We start from the raw sequence: 20821 nt of genomic DNA, 5'->3' as shown, positions 1-20821 counted from the left end.
GTTGAGGAATCACATTTTAATTTTTAATTTTTTTCTATTATTAAACATAGCTTAGTGACAATAGCTGAGTTGTGCTTAACTTAGAAAATAGTAATGGAAGTTCCTAGAATTTTGAACAAAGCTTCTAATTCTTATAAACGGCTGGAAAGTGGATATGAGTTCAAGATAGGTATTGTTGAAATGTTAATATCACAGTCCTCTTAAATAAGGAAAGTTATATACAGATGATAAACTGGGTCTAAGTAGGATTTGGGAAGGAAGAGTTCAGTTGAATTGAAGTGCATGAAACCCTTATAAATGTAGTTTATCAAAAAGGAAAATGCATTTTATTGGACATAACCCTTGAGCAATTTTTGAGAGGCAGCAAAGAGTTTTTCAACTTTTTGATCTTAAACAGCAAGCTATTTCTTATGTTAATGTGTATTTAAGACTTACTGGAAATACTCATAATATGAGCTGAAGACTGATGTCTGGCAGCAAGCAGATTTCTGGAATTGAGTTGGCTTTTATTACTATATTTTCTGAAATATGCTTTCATTGATATTTACAAAACAAATTGCCAGTTCACACAAAGGTTGTTTTAATGAAAGCCAATGAAAACAACTGAGTTGCTAGGAAGAATGTTAAGAGGGAAATGGACTTTTCATAACCTCACATTATAATTCCACTTTTTGGACAAAACTGTATTATTTGAATGAGTTTGGAACTGAAGGGAATTAGTATGTCAAAATATCCACCTAGATGTTATATGTGATCATTTTTATTGCAAGTGAAAAATATTAAATATAAGTAAAATATAAGTGTTGCCAATATGAGTTTGGCAACATCCTAGGAAAATGTTAGTTAAGAAATGGTGACTATTGACCATGTTTCAGCTCTAGCCATAGAAACCATCAGTAGCTCCCAGTTCCCACAGGATAAAATCCAAGGTGTTCTGCCCAGCTTTCACAGCTCTGCCTAATGTGGCCTTTCTCTGCCTATCTATCTTTATCTTCCTCTACTCCAGTCAAATGGTCCCCAGGTACATGCTGACTATACCCATGCAGTTTCCTGGCCTGAAGATTTCCCTGCCTCCATCTCACTCTTTCTCATTAAAATCCTCCCCTGTATCTTTGAGAAAGAAATTCAGTTCACACCATTAGGGCCCTTACTGACATCCCTGCTTTCACTAAACTACTTCAATGATTGTTACCTTTGTTATCTCCTTTAGTTGTTGCCCAAGAATTTAAGTGTCATCTACTGTGTCTATATTCTCTTACAGAATATATGGTCCAGCACTGCTAATGCCTGGGACATAGCAAAAGTTTAGAATTTTGAATTCTCTCCTTGCTGGCTATAGCACCTGATAGTGATAAGCACATAGTGGTCTTTAAAAAATATCTACTGGATTAAATTCACTGATTATTTGTTACTACCTTAGCCTCATGGCCTGTTTTCTTTTTTGAGCTCCAGAATCAGCCAACTCATTGGTCACAGTAACTTAAATTCAGTATCTCCAAATCTTAGTTACTGCATCTATAAATCAGGAGTGTTAGTCATACCTCTCTTACAGATATTGAAAACGTTGCTGAAAAGAATTAAAGGCATCTAGATCATAGTATCAAAGACCCAAACTCCAACTTTTCCCTTAAAACCTGTTCTTTGCAGAGTAGTCACCTTCTCATTGAATGATGTCACCACTCACCCAGACAGACACTAGGGCCCAAGCCTTCCATTCATTATTTTTTCTCTTTTTCTGTACCCATAATCAATTCCTCAATTCATCAATATAAGCCCATTCTTGTATTGCTATAAAGAAATACCAGGGACTGGATAACTTATAAAGAAAATTAGCTTAATTGGCTCACAGTTCTGCAGGCTGTAAAGGTAGCACAGCAGCTTCTGCTTCTGGGGAGGCCTCACGAAGCTTCCAGTCATAACAGAGAAGGCAAAGGAGGAGCAAGCGTCTTATATGGCAGGAGCAGGCACAAGGGAGTGAGCGGAGAGATGCCATGCCACACACTTTTAAATGACCACGTGTCACGAGAACCCACTCACTATTGTGAGAATAGTACCCAGAGGATGGTACTAAACCATTCATGAAAAATCCACCCCCATGACCCAGTCACCTCCCACCAGGCCCCACCTCCAACACCGGAGATTACAACTGAGCATGAGATTTGGGTGGGGACATAGAACCAAGCCATATTAATCAGTAAATCCTGTTGACTCTGCCTTTGAAATGTACCTAAAATCTCTACTCCTATATCTAAAATCTATTCGAGTTAATTATCATCCTCAGATTATTACTTCTGATGTTTAGTTTTACTTTTATTTTAATTATAATGCAATTCAATTTTTTGTGTGAATAGTTTTTAATACACATAGTATATAAATGTAAGATTAAATATTTAAAATGAAAACCCACAGTAAAGAGACTTCAAAATTTGGTTATTTTTCTCAATGTTTCTTTAAGTATCATAAATAGGTAAATATTCTAAATTTCAGGAGATTAAAAGAAAAAATCAGTCACAACTGGAGGCATGTTCTGATATTGTACAAAAATCATTATAACATAAGTAAACAATTTGTATTTCTAAAATGAAAAACAACTTGAGTCTACTTAAAAATTGATTAATTTATTATTGCTAATGATATAAATGTTGGATGGAAATTAAGTTCAAAGTCTATGTTGTTAGGAGCTGAACGGCAAAACACTTTAAAAAAATCAGATAATTTGTTAAAGCTCATGTTTCTAGTAAAGAAATTTTGCAATCATTAATGAAAGAAAACTTAAAGAACATCATGTATCAGCTTTATGCATTAAAGTTTTTGAAATAAAAATTTTATCAAAGTGTATCAATAAAGTAATTAAAAGACATTTTTGAACATATCATCAGAACTTTTAACATAATGTGTTATGTAGTTAAACATAAGTGAGCATTGTCAGACATGAAATATTTAGTTGAGCCTCAAAAAGTAATATCTACACAGATGTACCATTACAATGTAGATTTATGGTCCTGACTTTGTCAAAGCATTTGTCTACTGAAATGAGAAAGCAAACTTTTTGGAAAACGTATAATACAGTGAAATTTTAATCACTATTAATAAAGCTTTAAATATTTTATGTAAAAGTATTTTAATAATATTTAACATGCAAAATTTTAAGATGCTGAAGATGGTAAAAGTTTTTTGTTGATCTGGTGGGGCTAGACAAAATAGCACCTGCAATAGCTCAAACAATATCATTGATTACCAAGAAAAATGGTTTCAATGATAAGTATTTACACAAAAATTGTGCCAAGGTGGTGACATGCAGAAGGTCTGGAGTTTTAGCCTGCAATTTTAGAAAAAAAAAATTAGACAAAATGACAAGGAAATAAATCTTCCAGCACTGAACCCTGTGCTTTTAAGTTTTACTGTATAATTTATTTCATATCTTGTATACAAATAGTTAAATAAGATCCATCTATGGATTATTTCCAGGCATCCCCACTGTTAACATTTCTCTGTCCAGAGAAGTGCCCAATTAACCTTACCTTTGTCTTTAAGCCAGTTTTCTAGCCATGACAAAACATTTCCTATACTTCCATGGTAACTCAATATTTTTCATACAGAAACTTGTAAAATGCTTTCAAAATGTTTGAGTGAATTCTGTTTCCTGGCTTTCCCTTGTCCTCACCCTTCACCATCATTATTCTTTGTGTTGTTCTTAGTGTGTTTTCTGTTAAATATGATTGTAATGTGCCGGTTTGGATGGCATACACAGTGTAACAGTTTCTCCAGCAGCATATATTGAGTAGAAATAGAAAGAAAACCTCCACAATTATACAAACACCAATGAAAAAGCATGTGATCCTAAAAATGTATATGACTTCATGTATGTATATAATATTTGGGTTTTTGTTAAACTAGTTTAAGGTTAGTAATATTAAGTTCAACCACCTCTGTCTTCACATCAAATATTTAGGAAGCTAGGTAAAAAGAAAGATTTCGGCTGGGTGCGGTGGCTCACGCCCGTAATCCCAGCACTTTGGGAGGCCGAGGCGGGTGGATCAGGAGGTCAGGAGATTGAGACCATCCTGGCTAACACGGTGAAACCCCGTCTCTACAAAAAATACAAAATTAGCCGGGCATGGTGGCGGGCGCCTGTAGTCCCAGCTATTTGGGAGGCTGAAGCAGGAGAATGGCGTGAACCCGGGAGGTGGAGCTTGCAGTGAGCCGAGATCGCGCCACTGCAGTCCAACCTGGGCAACAGAGCGAGACTCCGTCTCAAAAAAAAAAAAAAAAAGAAATATATTTTTTTAATTTACACTTGTTGTTACTATAACTGTCAAGTCAAAGCACCCTCTAAAAAGCCTATTGTTTAACTTGCCATGCATATCTTATGAATTTGGCACCAACCTAAGAAAATATGTGAAAAATGGTTTATTACAGTCATATTTCAACACTTGATGAAGTAGCGTCGTTGTCTGGGGTAAATACCCGAGGTTCTTTGCCTCATGCCAAGGAAATCAAGGACACAGACACACATGGAGTGAGGTTAAGAGTGGAGTTTTAACTGGTAAAAGAAACAGAAAGGAGAACAGCTCTCTCCTGCAAGAGAGAGGGGCGCCCAAGTGGGACTTCTGGCGCCCTTGCACCAGAAGTTTCGGCATCACTTGGGAACTTGTAAGAGATGAAAATCCTTAGGCCCCAACCTAGATTTACTGAATCAGAAACCCCAGGACGACCGTGATGATTTGTGCTTTAACAAGTGTGAACCTGATCCACACTAGCACTCAAGACATGCTCTAAGGCCGTGATCACAGTGCAAGTATTGCATTACTTGTGTAATACAGACACTAAGTTTTCATAGGCAGGCAGAGGACACTGTTGGGCTGAGACACTTAGGGAAATAGTCACAGGTGAGGCAGGACTTTCACCTGGAAGGAGGGCATTCTGAATAAAAGGACCAGGCTGAGCAAGGCAGAGAGCTGAGAAAACACAGGACGTGTTTGAAATACCACAGGTAACCACTAACAATAAAGTGTGCTTTACACAATGGTTATTCCTCAAAACAACCAAAAAAGTAGTATTCCCATTTATGTGAGGAAATTCAGACTCAAGAATTTACACAGAGCAATTTGCCTGAGAGCAGTAAGAGTTTAGAAAAGTAATGAAGATATGGTGTTAGAAATATGTTAGGAAGAGAATGTAAAGGGCTTTGAATTCCACACTTCAGAGTTTGGGTTCTACATGAAGGAAGACACAGAATGATAAAGTTTATGTCTCAGAAAAACTAATAGATTGGAGCTGAGAGTAGCTGGAAGCTTAAACAGACCCTATAGATGGTGTTTTCAATAGTTCAGATTCAAAGTGGTTATAGGTAGAACTAGGAGAATAGTGATGAGAATAAAAAGGAAGAGACAGATTCAAAAAGCTCTTGGAAGAGGGCAACTGTGATTGCATATCTGAGAGAATAATGGGGGAGGATTTTAAGTTATGATGACTGGGAGAAATGGCCAACTTCAGACTGACAAATTTAGTAGAATGAACTTAGTTTTTATTGTTTGTGATAGGGAGGTTTTTTTGTTTGATTGTTTTGTTATGTTAGGGTTTGGAGAGATATGAAGAGCTCAGTTTTAGACATGCTGACTGTGAGATTATGGCAGAACATTAAAGTAGAAATGTTCATCAAGAAGTCAAAAATACGGACTATATAGCTCAGACTGCAAAGTTGGAGATGTAGACTTGGGAATTGTCAGAGCAGAGGCAATGGCATGGGAGTAGTTATAATATCCATAGCTAATATGTGCCAAGAGAACAGAATTCTGTGGGATACCTAAAAGGTCCTTGTTTATGGGACAGAAGAAGAGAAAGAGCCTGATGGTCAGAGAAGGAACAGCCAAAGGAATAAAGACAGAATGAGAACAGGGTAGTGTCATAAGAGTCAAATTAGAGAGAAGGTCACAAAATGGCAATTCAAGTCCCCCACATACAAACACCTTGGGAGAATAGGCAAGGCAACCATATCTGGTAATGAGGACATCATCAGTGATCTTCCAGAATGCAATTTCAATAGGGTGTATGGTGGTGGTGCTGGTGGTGAGGGAAGAAGTGTAGTGGGAGTGTGGGGATTAAGGACATTATGGCCTTTCAGGATGTGGGAGCTTTTGGTGTAGGTCACATGTCTGGGGGAGTTTGACTATGAAGTAAAAAGGTCATAAGGGAAAATGGTTAGTGGGGAGTCTGGGCTTAGGTGAAGATGGCCATGTATGTGTGAAGTAGGGATAGAGAGGAAAGAGGAGTGGATTGAAAACAAGGCGAGGCGAGGGAGAGATGGGAAAATTGAAGGAACACAGTTAGAGAAGAGGTCATTTGCTCTAGTAAAAAAAAAAAAAAAAAGGAAGAAGGAATCCGAATGTCTTCTTCAGCCCAACAAAAAGGAGTAAGTTCTTGGGGCCAGTGAAGGATGTTTTCAGATGGAAAATGTAAAAAGGAGAGGAAACCGCGGCAGGAAAACCTTGTGCTTCTCAGGCAGTGGGAATGAGGTCACCACGTAGACAGACAGTGGACAAGCAGGACATGGACAAAGAATTTCTTCCACTAATTCTTCAAGTGACCTCTGCTCGTGAGGCTTTTCGTAAGACACAGGGAGAGATGGGTTCTAGGTCAATGCATATCACCTTGTATTATAAGTGTTTCTATATCTGTTTCCTCTACTAAACTGTTGGTCTTTTGAGAGCAGACACTTTTTTTCAGTACTTTTTTAAATGCAGAAAAGCATGAAAAGATAATGTGGCAAGCACATTTGTACCCTCACAAAAAATTATTTTCTTTTTTGAAATAAACCTGTAAAAATAAAGCTGAAGAACACTTGTCCTCACCCCCATTCTATGTTCCATTTCTTTCTCTTTCTTCTCAGAAGCAAACACTAATATGGATGGAATACATATCCTCTTAGCCTATGTATCTATTTATCTATATTCATGAATAACATATAGTATTGTTTATTGTATGATTTCACTAATAGTTAATATTTACTGTGTGAGTACTTATGTTGCATGTGCTGCCCTAGAAATAAAGGATGTAAACATAAATAAGACAAGAGCAATTAAAATAAATGAACTAAATCTGTATATCTCAACATGGATAGACATCAAAACATAATGTTGAAGGAAAAAAAAAACAAATTGCAGAATTGGTTAACACAATATGAAACAATTTGGGCTCCATTTTATTCAATTTTGCATCCTTCATTTCTAGGGCAGCACATGCAACGTAGGTACCCACGTAGTAAATATTAATTATTAGTAAATACATTTGGATGAACAATATGATAATAGAAATGAACAATTTGTACAGTGCTTTATAGCTGTGAAATACTTTTACATGTAATCTCTTTTCACCTTTTTTGTGTATTTCTCTTCCCAGGCTGATGCTGTTTAAGGGAAGTGATTATGCCTTATGCCTATTCCCAATGCCATGCCCATTTCAATTTTTGTAACCCCTCAGTAAATATTAGCTGAATGAATGAAGGACTTTCTGCTCTAAGTATTATTATTATTTTGCTAAGGTCCAGGTTGTGAGTACTTAAATGTTTTTCCAAGGCCATGTGGTTGGAATCAGGACTAACAATCAGGTTTTCTGATACTAAATCCAGTGCTCTTTTTATTACACCATTGAAAGAGCTATTGTAAGGACTCTATTAGGGAATCAATATGAGAGGAATAATTATAATGAATTACTGCCCTAACGTATCCAATAAATAGACTCCATGTACCTGTGTAATTGGAGAAAATTAAGAACCATAACCAGATCTAGGGCTTGAAATTTATTCTAATCATTGACTGGGGATACTTTGTCACGTGGTCCTTAAAGGGGGTTTATATTATGAAGGAGATATGTGAATTATGAGGGTGTGTAGGATTACACAAGTGAGGGAATGAGTGGGAAGCAGTTTCACTCAAGTAGAACTGCTCTTGCTAAGGTCAGCGGTGACCTTCTAATTGCCTTTGACTACATACACCATTCCTCCCCTGGCTTTAGTGACACCTTCCCCCCAGTTCTCTTTCACCTGTCCTTCTTGTTTGCCTCCTAAGAAACCCTTCCCTGGCTGGACGCCGTGGCTCACGCCTGTAATCCCAGCACTTTGGGAGGCCGAGGCAGGCAGATCATGAGGTCAGGAGATCAAGACCATCCTGGCTAACACGGTGAAACCCTGTCTCTACTAAAAATACAAAAAAATTAGCCAGGTGGTGGCGGGCGCCTGTAGTCCCAGCTACTCAGGAGGCTGAGGCAGGAGAATGGCGTAAACCCGGGAGGCGGAGCTTGCAGTGAGCCGAGATCCTGCCACAGCACTCCAGCCTGGGCGACAGAGCGAGACTCCGTCTAAAAAAAAGAAAAAAAACCCTTCCCTATTAAAAAAAATGATAATTGCGTGAAACTCTAAAGAAAGTTACAAGCATTCTCAGAAGAAAGATCTCAGGAACTACTTCAGACACCACCCTCCACAATTTTATCTTCCCTTCCACTAGGATTGATTGATCTTGATTAATACTTTTACCCTCCACTTGTCTGTTTGGGGTCTGACCTCATTTTCCTTACTCTATGACAGGTCTCCACTGCCTTTTACTTTCCTAGCACAATTGCTATGTCCTGAGCAGCTGGAGAAGTCAGGATTACTGCACAGCTCCAGCTCTGGACACTAATTCCCTCAGTAAAACCCAGTCAGGGCCACTGATGTTAAATAGCCTTTACAAGAAATAGTCTCTTGAAATTTATTTCATGATACAAGCATTGTTTGCTCATTTTCACACTCCCATCTTAGTCACTTTGTGTATCCCTTAGTTTGTTACATCATATACATTTAGTCATACTAATGTAATAAATGCTTGTTGAGCTGCATGACTACTCATTTTTGTTGAATTGAGGTAGGGCACAGATTCCCTGACACTATTCTTGCTCAAGTTACAGTCTCATAGTTTTTCTGACACACCCCTAGGGAGTTATTGGAGAAATTCCCATCATTCCCTGCTAGCATAATACAAACTCAGCTCCCTAGAAGATCTGGCACTGCTCCCTGGATCCTCTTTCTTTAACTCTTCTTTCTCACCCTATCATCTGAAGACCATATTTATAGACCTAAAAATCAGAACACATGGTCAGACATGTCCTGCTTTCAGATATTAGGGATATTATGAGATATGTAATTGGGCTGCCAAAATATTCCCATTGCTTGGACATTTTATTGAATTTGGGGAAGAATAAGATAGAGTTAGTGTAACCAGGGCAATCTTGTGTTTGTAGAAGTAGCCCTGGATATGCTCCACTCAAGATGGATGTAGAAATTAAATTATATCCATGACTTTGTAGTAAACAAGGGATAAATGAAGACGCTTGTATTCACTGTAAGAAAATGAGTTGTCCATGAGATTGAATTAACCAAGCAACAGCATGGATGGCTCATGAGAATGAGTATTGGTCGGTTATTTTGTTTCTTCTGGGTAGCCCTAGTGCCAAGGCACAACAAATCCATGAAACATACACAAAGCTTAATGTATAAATGACATTTACAATACAGGAAGGAAGATAGAAAAACAAAGCAAAAGGGCTGCAGTAGAGTAAGTAATGAGCTAACATTAAGTCTTGAAAATATATCTTATTTTTTAATGTGGAAGATAGTGATGCAACATTGAAGGAACTCAATCAAGGTCAAAGAAGGTCTCGTGCTTGAGGAAGGAGCTGATGAAAGGTTGGAGCTTTTAATATATGATGATGAAAAGAGATCTCCTTTTAGGGCGGGTGAGTCTCTGATTCCAGTTTTACATTTCTGGAGCAATTAGCAGGACTCCTCTTGGCTTTTCTTGGTCTCCTCTGTTAGAAGAATGTCTCTGATATGTAATATTTGTTTCAAAACCCAAAGAAGCTCGTTTCCTTTTGAGGTTTGCCTTACTTTTTATGTTCTGAAGCTCATTTTGAACCTCAGATTTTGCTCCAAGCCATAAAACTGGTTGGATTGTACTAACATAATGGAGCCGTAATTTTAGCCCACTGTTGGGGGTGGGGAGATAGTTAAGGTGTGTAGTGGCTCTGTGGTTTCTCTGTGGAGTAGAATTCCCTGCAAAGCTTTTCCATGTGGTGTTTTAATAGCTGTCTTAAAACTCTCTGATGCATGGAGCAAAACCGAATTAAGCTCATGTGCTAGATTGGTGGGATGGGCCAAGAACTCTGTGAAAAACGAAAGAAAAACAATCAAACAGCCTAAGCCAGAGGCTACACGGTACAAAGAAGATCCCCAGGACATATCTAAATTCAAAATTCAAAATTACTGCAGCAGTCACCTCTTTTAACCCATTTTTGCGGAACTTTCTACAGGAAATTAGAATATTTCCCTTGCATATATTAATATTTTACATTTATGTGGTGCTCAACAAATTTACAAAAGGACCCTAAGTATATTCATTCTTGGGTCCTGCAATAGTCTTTTGAAAGTTGTATTAATAGATTCATAATTTTAAATGAGAAAATGAGTCACAAAGATAAGCCCAAGGTCATTTGGCTAAGAAACCACAGAGGCAGAATTTGACACTACCCAAACCTCTCTGCATACCTACACCAGAACTTCAATAATTTTAATTAGTGATCACATTTAATATTTATGAAGACAAGGAAAACCAGCCAGACAGTGTATACATGCATAGTAAAGCTGTTTCTAGACTACTGTGTTTTCATCAGTGAATATAAGCCATGTACAGTGTTGTCTAAACATCAAAGGAATGCGCTCTTTCTCTAATTCAAATTCTGGGTGATTCAGAGGCATGACTCCTTCCAAAGTGCTGAGTTTGGCTGATAAAATGCCACATACTCAGTCAGCCCTCCCATGCTAAGCATGTGTAAAAGTTCTCTTTAGTGTGTGGTTTTGGCTGCTAAGTTCAAGAAACATTTATTGAATGCTTCTATATGCTAGGCACATGGGTGAAGCAGGAAGTTGTCTAGGGGTCTGTTCTGGTATAATTCTAGGGGAGCCTTTTCCACTGGACCAGTCCACAGCCTTAAATACCGCCATTAGCAGGGCATCACTTTGAGTTAGTCCAGGAGTCACTGGGATTCCTTTTTGGAAATGCAGATATTAGAAGAAATACTTCAAAATGGTCCTAGCACTAAAGCCTCTGGGTGTGTATATATATATCTATAATCAAATCAACTCTTAAGACTCTGAGCTGAATAGCAGGTAATACCTAGGAGAAGGAATTAGTAGATTCTGCTAAGGTCTGTAATGAGCCCTGTGAAGCCAGAATATAGCGGCAGGCCAGGAAACGTGTCTTACTGCACTAAGGCTCCCTATCAAAAATAAACTTCAATTTATTTCTTTTGTTTTTATTTTAAGAACTAGCGCTGCATGACATCCATGTTTTAGACCTTGATGCCCAAAATTGATCAGATTAATATTTGCAGTTCAACCAGCAAACAACTGATTCATTTTCATATTTTTTAAGCCAAGTAAGCAGATCCACATCTCTAATGAAAAGTAGCCTGAGGCTGCTTTCTTCCCCTAGTCCTCTGTATGGCCACCTCAGAGGTGATCATCTTCATAGTCAGCCAGTGTACAAAATCTAAAACTCAGTGTCTTCTCATTTGACTCTAATTGATAATTGGTTTGTTTCTACGGTTGGTGATAGGTTAATGTCTCTGGCAGACTTGCACAGGGCACAAAATGACTTGAAGATTTCTCCTGCCACACTCACATTCTCTTCCATGGCTCTGAAAAAATTATTATACATTCCTTTAGAATTTTAAACATAATATGTTCATAATTCTGGCTCTCTCTTCCAAGGACCCAAAATACTTTAGAAACACATCAGTTAACAAGTTTATTATTATCCAAGAGAAAATTATTATACAAACTCTTGTTCAAACTCATATTTGCCTTTTTGTGATGCAACTGTTGATATTCTGATTGATTTTTTTCCCTGGGTCTCCCATAAGTTCTTCACACATGAAGCAGCTTGCATGGACTAGCCATGTTTGTTCTAATGACCAACAAGAGCAGAAGCCCCCCAAAATAATATCCTTAAGGATGGCTAGGATTATTGCTAGGTGCTGTACTGAGAAGGGCTTTCTATAGGTTTTCTCATTCAATCTTCACAACAATCCCAATAGACAGGTACTGTCATTATCTTCATTTATGCATGAGGCACAGAGAAGTTAAGTAATTTGCCCAGGGACACACAGCTGGTTTACTGAGATTCGAATCTGGGCTCAGTGAATCGAGCCCAGGCTCCTAATTACTGTGCCACAGTGACCCATGCTTCTTCAAGGGGCCACCACAGTATGAAGGAATCTAGTCATTTGTTGGCACGGGGTGCTTAGGGATCTCCCAGATCATTGGCCCCATTGTGCAGATGCCTGAGTGGGGAAGTAGGGAAATGGTCAGGAGGAAAGGAGAGCCCTGGAGTGGTTTGCCCCTGCTCCTGTCAGTGGTCTCTATACTTGCCTTGTCACCTGCTTTTCATAGAGCCCATTTTGAAGGATATTACTTAAGTCTAGGTCACACTTGAAGCAACATCAGCAGACTCTTAATTATAGATCCACATAGCGCATTGCTGCAGAGTGTGTCTTTGGGATGGGGGTGGGGTTTGTGTGCAATAGAGGGAATAAATCTGCTTTGCCCTCCTTAATATTTTCTCTGAGACAGCTTTGGTCTTCCCAATGAAAATCATAACTAAGTCAGTCTTAGACATGCAGCTCTTCCTGGGATCGCAGCTGTGATATGCTGGTAAATGTTTAGTAACCTTCTCCAAGTGAACATCTCTGATTTGTAGTGTTTGTCATCTCCTTAGTTTGAATACTCCTACTGTAGCATATTTCAAATTATTAAGGCAATCACACTGAAGAGATTTGGGAAGAGCCATGAGCAATCGGCTTCAACACATCCCTAAGCAGAGGTCAAAAGATTAGGGTGAATCAAGCAGTAGTTGCTGCAGGAGGCAGATGTCAGGTTATAGCCCTCTCCCAGATTATGGACCATGACAGCACACACTGTGTGCTGCTTCAGTCTGCCTCCCTTCTCTCCCCACCCCACCTTGATATTCTTCCACCATAAATCAAACTCATAAGAATTTCTAAGGCACCCTGAAAAAAAAAAAGAAATCACAGAATTTGCAGCCTATAGGTAGTAGGTTGAGAAGGGAAGAGGGAGCAGGCCATCAAGATGCCTTCTAATAGGAGATGGGAGAAAGTAGGAAGGAGAGAGAGGGGAGGAATGGTTTTATAGGCAATGCAGATTTGGATGTGAGTCTTTGGCTTTTTTCTCCTATCTGGAGGAGCGTCCTCCTTCCTCTGGCATCTGCTTGCATGTCTAAGTCACTCCTGGGAAATATGTCTAAGCAGAGAAATGGCCTCAAGGCCCAATTCCCAAACCATTGTTACTGACCCCTGGTATGGACCATGTTAGATCAGATATAGTGTATTCTCCTCCTAAAGGACACCAGGGCCATGGACTGAATACCCTGCAGTTTCCTGACATGCTACATTCTAGCACTTTATGATTTGAGGGTCAAAACCATCTCAGGATCCAAATGTACTCCCTGTTGCTTTGAAATATCAGCCAACAGATATTTATGTATAGAGCCCTGCTCCATTTCCCATTCACTGCCAGGCACCACAAAGTGCAAAAGCATAGAAAACATCATTTCTGACCTAATGAGTTTACAGTCTAGATGAGAAAACATGACAGCCACATATGTGGTCCAATTCGTAAATAAGGATTACTTTAACAGTATTATCTAATTAAGTGAAACTATAGCACTTATAATAAATTGTGAGAGATATATAATTAGAGTCTATCATAATAACTACTTGTTTAGTAAAGACAATAAAAAGATTAGTGCATAGCATGGTCGTTAATAGTATTCTTGTTTATTATATAACAACGTATGCCCATTTTAAACATACATTTTCAACCTATTTTACAGTTAGAGTCACACAAATATGATTGTAGCAGCCAGTTCTATGTAATAAAAATATTTCTTCTGCTGGCCAAAAGCCCATACCAACACTCCTTGCTGATGGAGATCCAAGACTTTTTTTGAAGGAAAAACCTGGTATGAGAAAGACATTCACAAATCCTTGTCCATTTTGCAGTAAATCTGCTTAACAAAAAGGTTATCGTCTCAGCAGAGTATTGACATAAAGTACAGGTTTGCATATCTGTACAGTGTTAACTAGCTCTTAATAAAACCAGACTTTTTGAATGTTGCATTGATTTTACCTGGGGCATTTGTACGTCTTCTCCTAATAAGGGCACTGACCACTACTGGTTCATATAGCTTATCAGGCCCTGTTCAGTTCTGGGTATAGGACTGTGAGACTCTCATCTCGAGTCCTTCAGGGACACAGGCACCCTATCATACTAGCAAAGGCAGCAGAAGAGGGCTTGCAAGTCCTGCCCTTGTCTTTCCCTAAATCAGCAAGTTACTGGTGCTAATAGAGGGAAGCAATTACAATCCGATTGTCCAAAAGCTACTTTTCACTATTGAAAAGGCTTTTGCAATTGTTTAAGAATATGAAATGTCTAAGTAAAATTTGGAGAATTTGCAATATATGAAAGAAAAACAGTTGTAAATTTACCCTGTGTCTCTGGGACAGTAGGCTTATATGAGACAGCCAGTTTCTCTGCATTTACATGAATACTTTCCTGCCTTAGGAGACTACTATGTAAGTGTCTGGGTTAAGAAGCCCTCCTGCTAGGCCTCAAATTAGGTGAGACTGGTAAAGTAAATAAAAGGAAATGGATTGTGTCCATACATGACTTCATTCCATCCTTTGAATGGCTTTATCAATCACTAGGAGGGGTGAGACTCAGCAATGATCATGTACAATACATGCCTCCAGGTCATAGGCAGCTGACTTGATTTCCTAAGCAGCCGACTTGATTTCCTAAGGTGCTTTCGGTGTGACAGACCCAGACCCTCTTCCTTCACCATTGGATATATCCAGTATAGCTTTTCTGAAATTATTAATCTTTTCTTTCTCTCAGCTCTTGCTACTAATTACACCCAAACTTCTTAAACTATCTTAAACTTAAACTTCTTAAGATAGTTTAAGAAGTTTGGGTGTAATTAGTAGCCTGTGGTGAATTGGGTTGCACACATTATACTTTCATTTGCCCACAATGGTCTACCCTTGTTTTCTCCATACTAAATTTCTTTTTCTGTCCTGTGAACTTAAATTTAAGGACTTCATTTAGCTGCATGTTGGGATAGGATATGGGTGGAGGGGTGTTTTTGATTGTATTTTGCCAAATCTAATCTGTGTCTGATTTTTTTCAAGTTTTTTATTTCTAAAAATGCCACCAGTTGGTGGAAGTTTGGAATCTCTGCTTACCCTGAAATACTAAGAGAAACACTCAGAAATTGTATTTGCAGAGAATTGCTTATTTAACTATGCTGTCCAATTAGACATGGGGAAATGACTTGTTCTTCATTAGTTGAATATTGCACATTTGCTAGCATCTCACTGCCCCCTGCTGCAGCTCACAATGAGTGCATCCTTCTCTGTAGGCATTCTCAGTTTGTGTTATTATTGTCTGACTGGTCCCTGTCATGTTTGCTCAGGTTCTGGCCATGTGATTAGACACTAAACCATAACTCTGACAAAGTTATGGTCCTGTTTTGCCACATAGATGCAATTTTAAAGCACACATTTAGTGGGCAAGAGACCATAGATGGGAAACTGGGACAGAGCTCGACTCTTAAGACCCCTTGAAATGGGGAGACGTGGCCTGGAACCCAGCTCTCCTAGAGAGCTCTAAACAAATCTGAACGTGCTCTCGCCTGGGCAGACTGTCTCAGAGTGACTTCAGGGACCCACGAGTTTCGGTACTGTGCCATGACTTGGAGGAATAATTTTATGTTAAGATGTCTCCTGGAGCAAAGGAAGGAACAAGAGCTTTGCGCTTGAGAGAAAGAAACTTGGGAAATTTCTTTAACCTCTTTGATCCTTTGTAAAATTATAATTTTTAAAAAAGTAATCATATGATGTTTTAAGGATTTAATATCTAATCTCTTTTTCTTCTTTTTTCTTTTTTTTTTTGAGACGGAGTCTCGCTTTGTCACCCAGGCTGGAGTGCAGTGGTGCGATCTCGGCTCACTGCACTGCCTCCTGGGTTCATGCCATTCTCCTGCCTCAGCCTCACAAGTAGCTGGGACTACAGGCACCCTCCACCACGCCCGGCTAAATTTTTGTATCTTTTAGTAGAGATGGGGTTTCATCATGTTAGCCAGAATGGTCTCGATCTCCTGACCTTGTGATCTGCCCACGTCAGCCTCCCAAAGTGCTGAGATTACAGGCATGAGCCACCATGCCCAGCCTACCTAATCTATTTTTGAAGGCCTATACACATGTATACATTTGAGATAAATATTTCCCTGATAGTTTTATTATGGCCAAATAGTCTGTTAGGTGCAATTTAAGGATTATGGAAAGACATTCTGAGCCCAAAGACTTATTCCCAAAACTGTTCTGAAATGATCACAAAGTTGTAAGCCATGTCTGTGGTCTCCATGAGGTTCTGCCAAAATGACCTTGAACAAGTCCTTTAACTTTTTTGGACCTTTGTTTTTCCATCTATAAGATAATAGTGAACCTATCTTGTAGGGTAACTTAGGGATTCAATGAGATAACATATGCCTGACACATGGCAGATTCACAATAATTGTTAGTTCCCTCTCGCCCCTCCTCTCTTCTTTTTTTTTCTGGTCTGAAATGGTCAACACCTGCCTTGACACCAAATACTAATAAGTAGATGGGTAATGGACTACAATACCCTCTTTCTCAGTTGCCCCCCAAAGAGCAGAAAGACAGCCTTTTCTTGTCACCATTAACTTTCAAATATTGGCAAGGAAACTTGCAGTGGACAGCGGGATGAGGGGGTAAAGGTGGTTATTAAAATCTTCAGTTTTGGAAGGTGTAGTCATCAGGAACTTCAAGGTATTGCCTGTCCCATAACTGTGTGTACTTTATTGTGAAATGAAAGAGATTTTTCCCCTTTAATGATGACTACAGTTGCAGCTTTGACTGAGGAAGCAGACAAGAGAAAAAAGGCATCTAATTCAGGAAAGGTCATTACACATTATACATATCATATCTACTTTTAAAAGTCAGAATGTTTAAAAAATAAATGGTCAGTCTTCCCCTGGTGAATTTAGAGACAAAAGAATGTTTTCAACTCATTGTAACAGAGGAAACCACACAAAGTCACACCTACCTGCATGCATGCATGCACACACACACTTTGTAAGTAAAATATACATTTTTATGCTTTTACATGTGTTTTCTGTTTTGGTGGTAGCCTTGAGAATTGGGTGAGTCTTGTTAGGTAGTTAGTAGACTTCCATGGAGCTAAATAAGAAGGATTTAAGGACAATTGCTCTTTGATGGTAAGAAAGAATTAATACTAAAGTATTTTCTCCCACCTATACCCTAGTTTTGTCGTCAACCTGATTATAAACTGGGCAGAAACCAGAGGAACCAAATAAAATGATGCATTTTATTAAATTTGTGTGACCTTTTCAAATCTTAGACATTGTTTTGGTATTCACCAGGAGACCATTTTACTATATTTGAATCAGACCTCTAGAGAAGAGCTAGAGAGGTGCTTAGATATTGCCCTGTCCAACCCCTTTATTTTATGAATGGGGAAACTAAGCCCCAGAGAGGTCACATGACTAGAGTGCCCTCCCTTATTATTCCCTCTCTTTTCTGATGTCTTTATCGTGTTTGTTTGTTTCATCTCTCCCTAAAATTGTTAGTGTTCAAAAGCAGGAATACTGATTTGCGTGAGTAGCTTTCCCCAGCATCTCACAGTTGGTAATGTGAGGTAATCCAGTGAGCGCCACTCTTAATCTCCCAACAGAAATTACAATTACAATAAACAAAGAGAAAAAAGTACTGCATGTAATTCTTTAGTAACTAATTTTTTTAAATTATTTGATGCAAAATTTCATGTCCAAGTGTAATATTTTTGCCCATTTCTTGGGAGTGTAATTAGCAGTAAGATTCCTGTGTTACATTAAGAGAAAAAGATGTGGTTCAGTTCTCATTTGGCAGCTCATCCAATATGACCCAACATTTAACAGTTTTTTTCAGCTGCTTTTATATTCCTACCACTATTTAGAGTCTTGGGATATACCAGGGAACAAAATAAAGATTCCTGGTTTTTGAGACTACATCTTAATGTATATTTGTGACATAGGAATGAACGATTGCTTTCCAACACCAGATTATTCTTGGACAACATTCTAGTGAAAGTGTCGTTTTAAAAAATTGTCTTCCTCAAAATAAAAGGACTAGTTTCTCCAGAAAATTGTTTTTTTGGTCAAGTTGCATGAAATTTGGCACAATACTGCCGCCTTGCGGCTACTTCAATCAGAAAACCACATACATTACAAGGTCACCTCTGTCTTTCAGGTAAGATTTACAGGAAAATTATTCTGCTTCTCAGTGGAAATATTTGACACGAAATGACCTATTCAGGAATATTTAAAATCTAATTCCGTCTGATTTTTAATAGAACGATTGGCAGGCCTCCATTGCTTTTGTGGTTGGGAACCAGATTGAAGATGATCTTCTCATCCAAGCCCTTACCGTGGCTGTCCAGGTCCCTCAGCGTAAACTCTTCAGTATGGCGTCGTGGCAAGACATTCTCCAGCAGGTACCTGTCCCTTCCTACCTCAAAGCCACCTGAAGACTTTTTTACTTAAAATAATAGAATAGAATTATAAAATAAACTATCATATTCTTGGGCTGTTTTGTAAATTTTGATGGATTATTTTAGGTAACTATTTAGCCAGAATAAATTTGAGTTGTTCAATCTGGAAGAATTTATTTTTGTTTATTAATTTTATTAATTCAATATTCATTTATTTGACAAAGATTTCTGAGGTCATACCAGGCACCATGCTAGGTTCTGTGACAAAATATTTAATTCAAGTTAAATAATTATAAAAGACTAGACTATTTAAGATTCCAGGGAGGTACATGACTAACTGGAAAATGAAGGCTACAGAGAATCATAGCTGTCAGAGGTCAGAGGACAGCAATAATATAGAAAAGATCTGCCAGGTGGCACATACCCATACAATTACTGACAGCTTACGAAGTAACTATAAATATTTTACCTAATTCATGGGTACCTCTTTCTTGCTAGGTTCCCCAACCCTTCAGATCACCTAGATATTTGAAAGTTACATATATCTAAGTAGTCTTCAAATAAGGTTTTTTTCATCATAAGTAAATTTAATTTTCTTACAGATTAATGAAATAAATACACTTGTTGGATCTGCTTCATCTAAAAAGGCAAAAAAACCTGTAGGCGGTAATGCTCCTTTATATTATGAGGTAAGTGAAAGTGTTTATAGAAGAGATTTTTGTGTTTTTAGAAAAAAGAATTGAAGTAATAATTTGATAGCCATTTTTAAATTTCATTCTTCGAAAATAAATGCCTGCTCCTCATTGGAGATATTTGTTCCTGATGGTGAACACACACAAAAAAAACTGCCTCCTTTTAAAATTTTAAAATTTCAAAATTTCCCTTTACAAATAAAATTTCCTAGATCATTTATACCATCATTGCCTCTAACTGAAATAATTGAAAAATATAAATCAGAAACTTCTATAGACAGAAAGTATTGGGTCATACTTTCTGATAATAATTGCTGAGTATGTGACAGCATTAAGGAGAGTCATATGATCAGTATATTACAAAGTGTTAGTTTCTCGAAAAAAACAATGTAAAAATGCGCCAGAAAGTGTTTCTTGTATAAGACAGAGGTACAGCTGCAATGATTTTCCATCAGTTTGTAAACTTGGTGCACGGTTTATATCCCACTTTAATCGATATGAAAATAATGATACTCTTCGGATTAATGGTCCGTTCCATTTCCAACAGCTGCTTAGTATAAAGTCTGGCTTGGCTGACCCAGTGGGCTTGTGCAAAGGACGTAGGACTCATTCTCCGTATAAGGGGATTTCCTCTCACCCTGCCTTGTTAATATCTAACTTACAGCTTTCAAGAAACTATAAAAATCCAGTGATTAATTAGAATATCACTTAAAATTTGTCAGGCACTGTTTTATGGAGCAGCCGACCTAAAACATAAAGAGTTTTGAATCTTTGTAAGACGAACTTGTTTGCACTTTATTTCAGTGATGACTAATAAAGTTTTTATGTGTCTCAGGTCTTGGGTGATTACATACGGTCTATTTAGTATTGCTTGAGTACTATCTGAACAAGTTTCATTGGATTTATTCACAATAGACAGTGCTGTGAATTTTATAGCATTAACTCTTGCTACACGGCGCTCACCATCATGCCAAAGTTATCTGTGCTTTTGCAGTCATATAATATACTTTGTCTCTTTTTTATAATGTTCCGAATGTGTGTGCTCCACTTGAAACATTATGTGATACGTGGATTTAAAATACTGGAATTTTTCTTGTGAGTGGCTATAGAAATCCACATCCAATTCTCAGGCCTGGGATCAATTAAGCCCCCAAAAGATTCTTTCTTCTTCACAGATACTCAGTAAAAATCAGAAATGATAGCAGCCTAGTTTTGATGTCTAGTCTGGACAGGCATTCTGACTTGGATGTGGGATAGCACAAGATTACAAACCCAGAGTTAAGTTAGAAAGCCATTCCTCTCCAATATGTGCTGCGACTCTTGGTTGCATATTCTTCACTCAGGGGAGGTCCATTTCACATCTGGCTCTACCACATTCTTCCAGTGGAGCATTTGGGCAATAAGCCTCCCACACTCGCTCACATACACTCTTCTGAATGGTTCCAGAAGAAAA

General features: G+C 38.2%; 1 protein-coding gene across 3 annotated transcripts in view; it reads left to right on the top strand.

Annotated features, from left to right (window-relative positions):
* SPAG17 (sperm associated antigen 17) overlaps positions 1 to 20821 on the top strand; it is a 231700-nt gene that overhangs the window by 15712 nt on the left and 195167 nt on the right. For all 3 annotated transcript variants that reach the window (XM_016924818.3, XM_513687.8, XM_009428331.4), the window contains exons 2-3: positions 18539 to 18679; positions 19279 to 19365. In XM_016924818.3, coding sequence (XP_016780307.3) covers positions 18539 to 18679; positions 19279 to 19365 — 228 coding nt within the window. The remainder of the gene's footprint in view (positions 1 to 18538; positions 18680 to 19278; positions 19366 to 20821) is intronic.

The sequence above is a fragment of the Pan troglodytes genome, chromosome 1 (assembly GCF_028858775.2).
Source record: "Pan troglodytes isolate AG18354 chromosome 1, NHGRI_mPanTro3-v2.0_pri, whole genome shotgun sequence".
Lineage (NCBI taxonomy): Eukaryota > Metazoa > Chordata > Mammalia > Primates > Hominidae > Pan > Pan troglodytes.
Note: the sequence above shows the minus strand (reverse complement) of the source record. Positions and strands in the feature narration are given on the sequence as shown.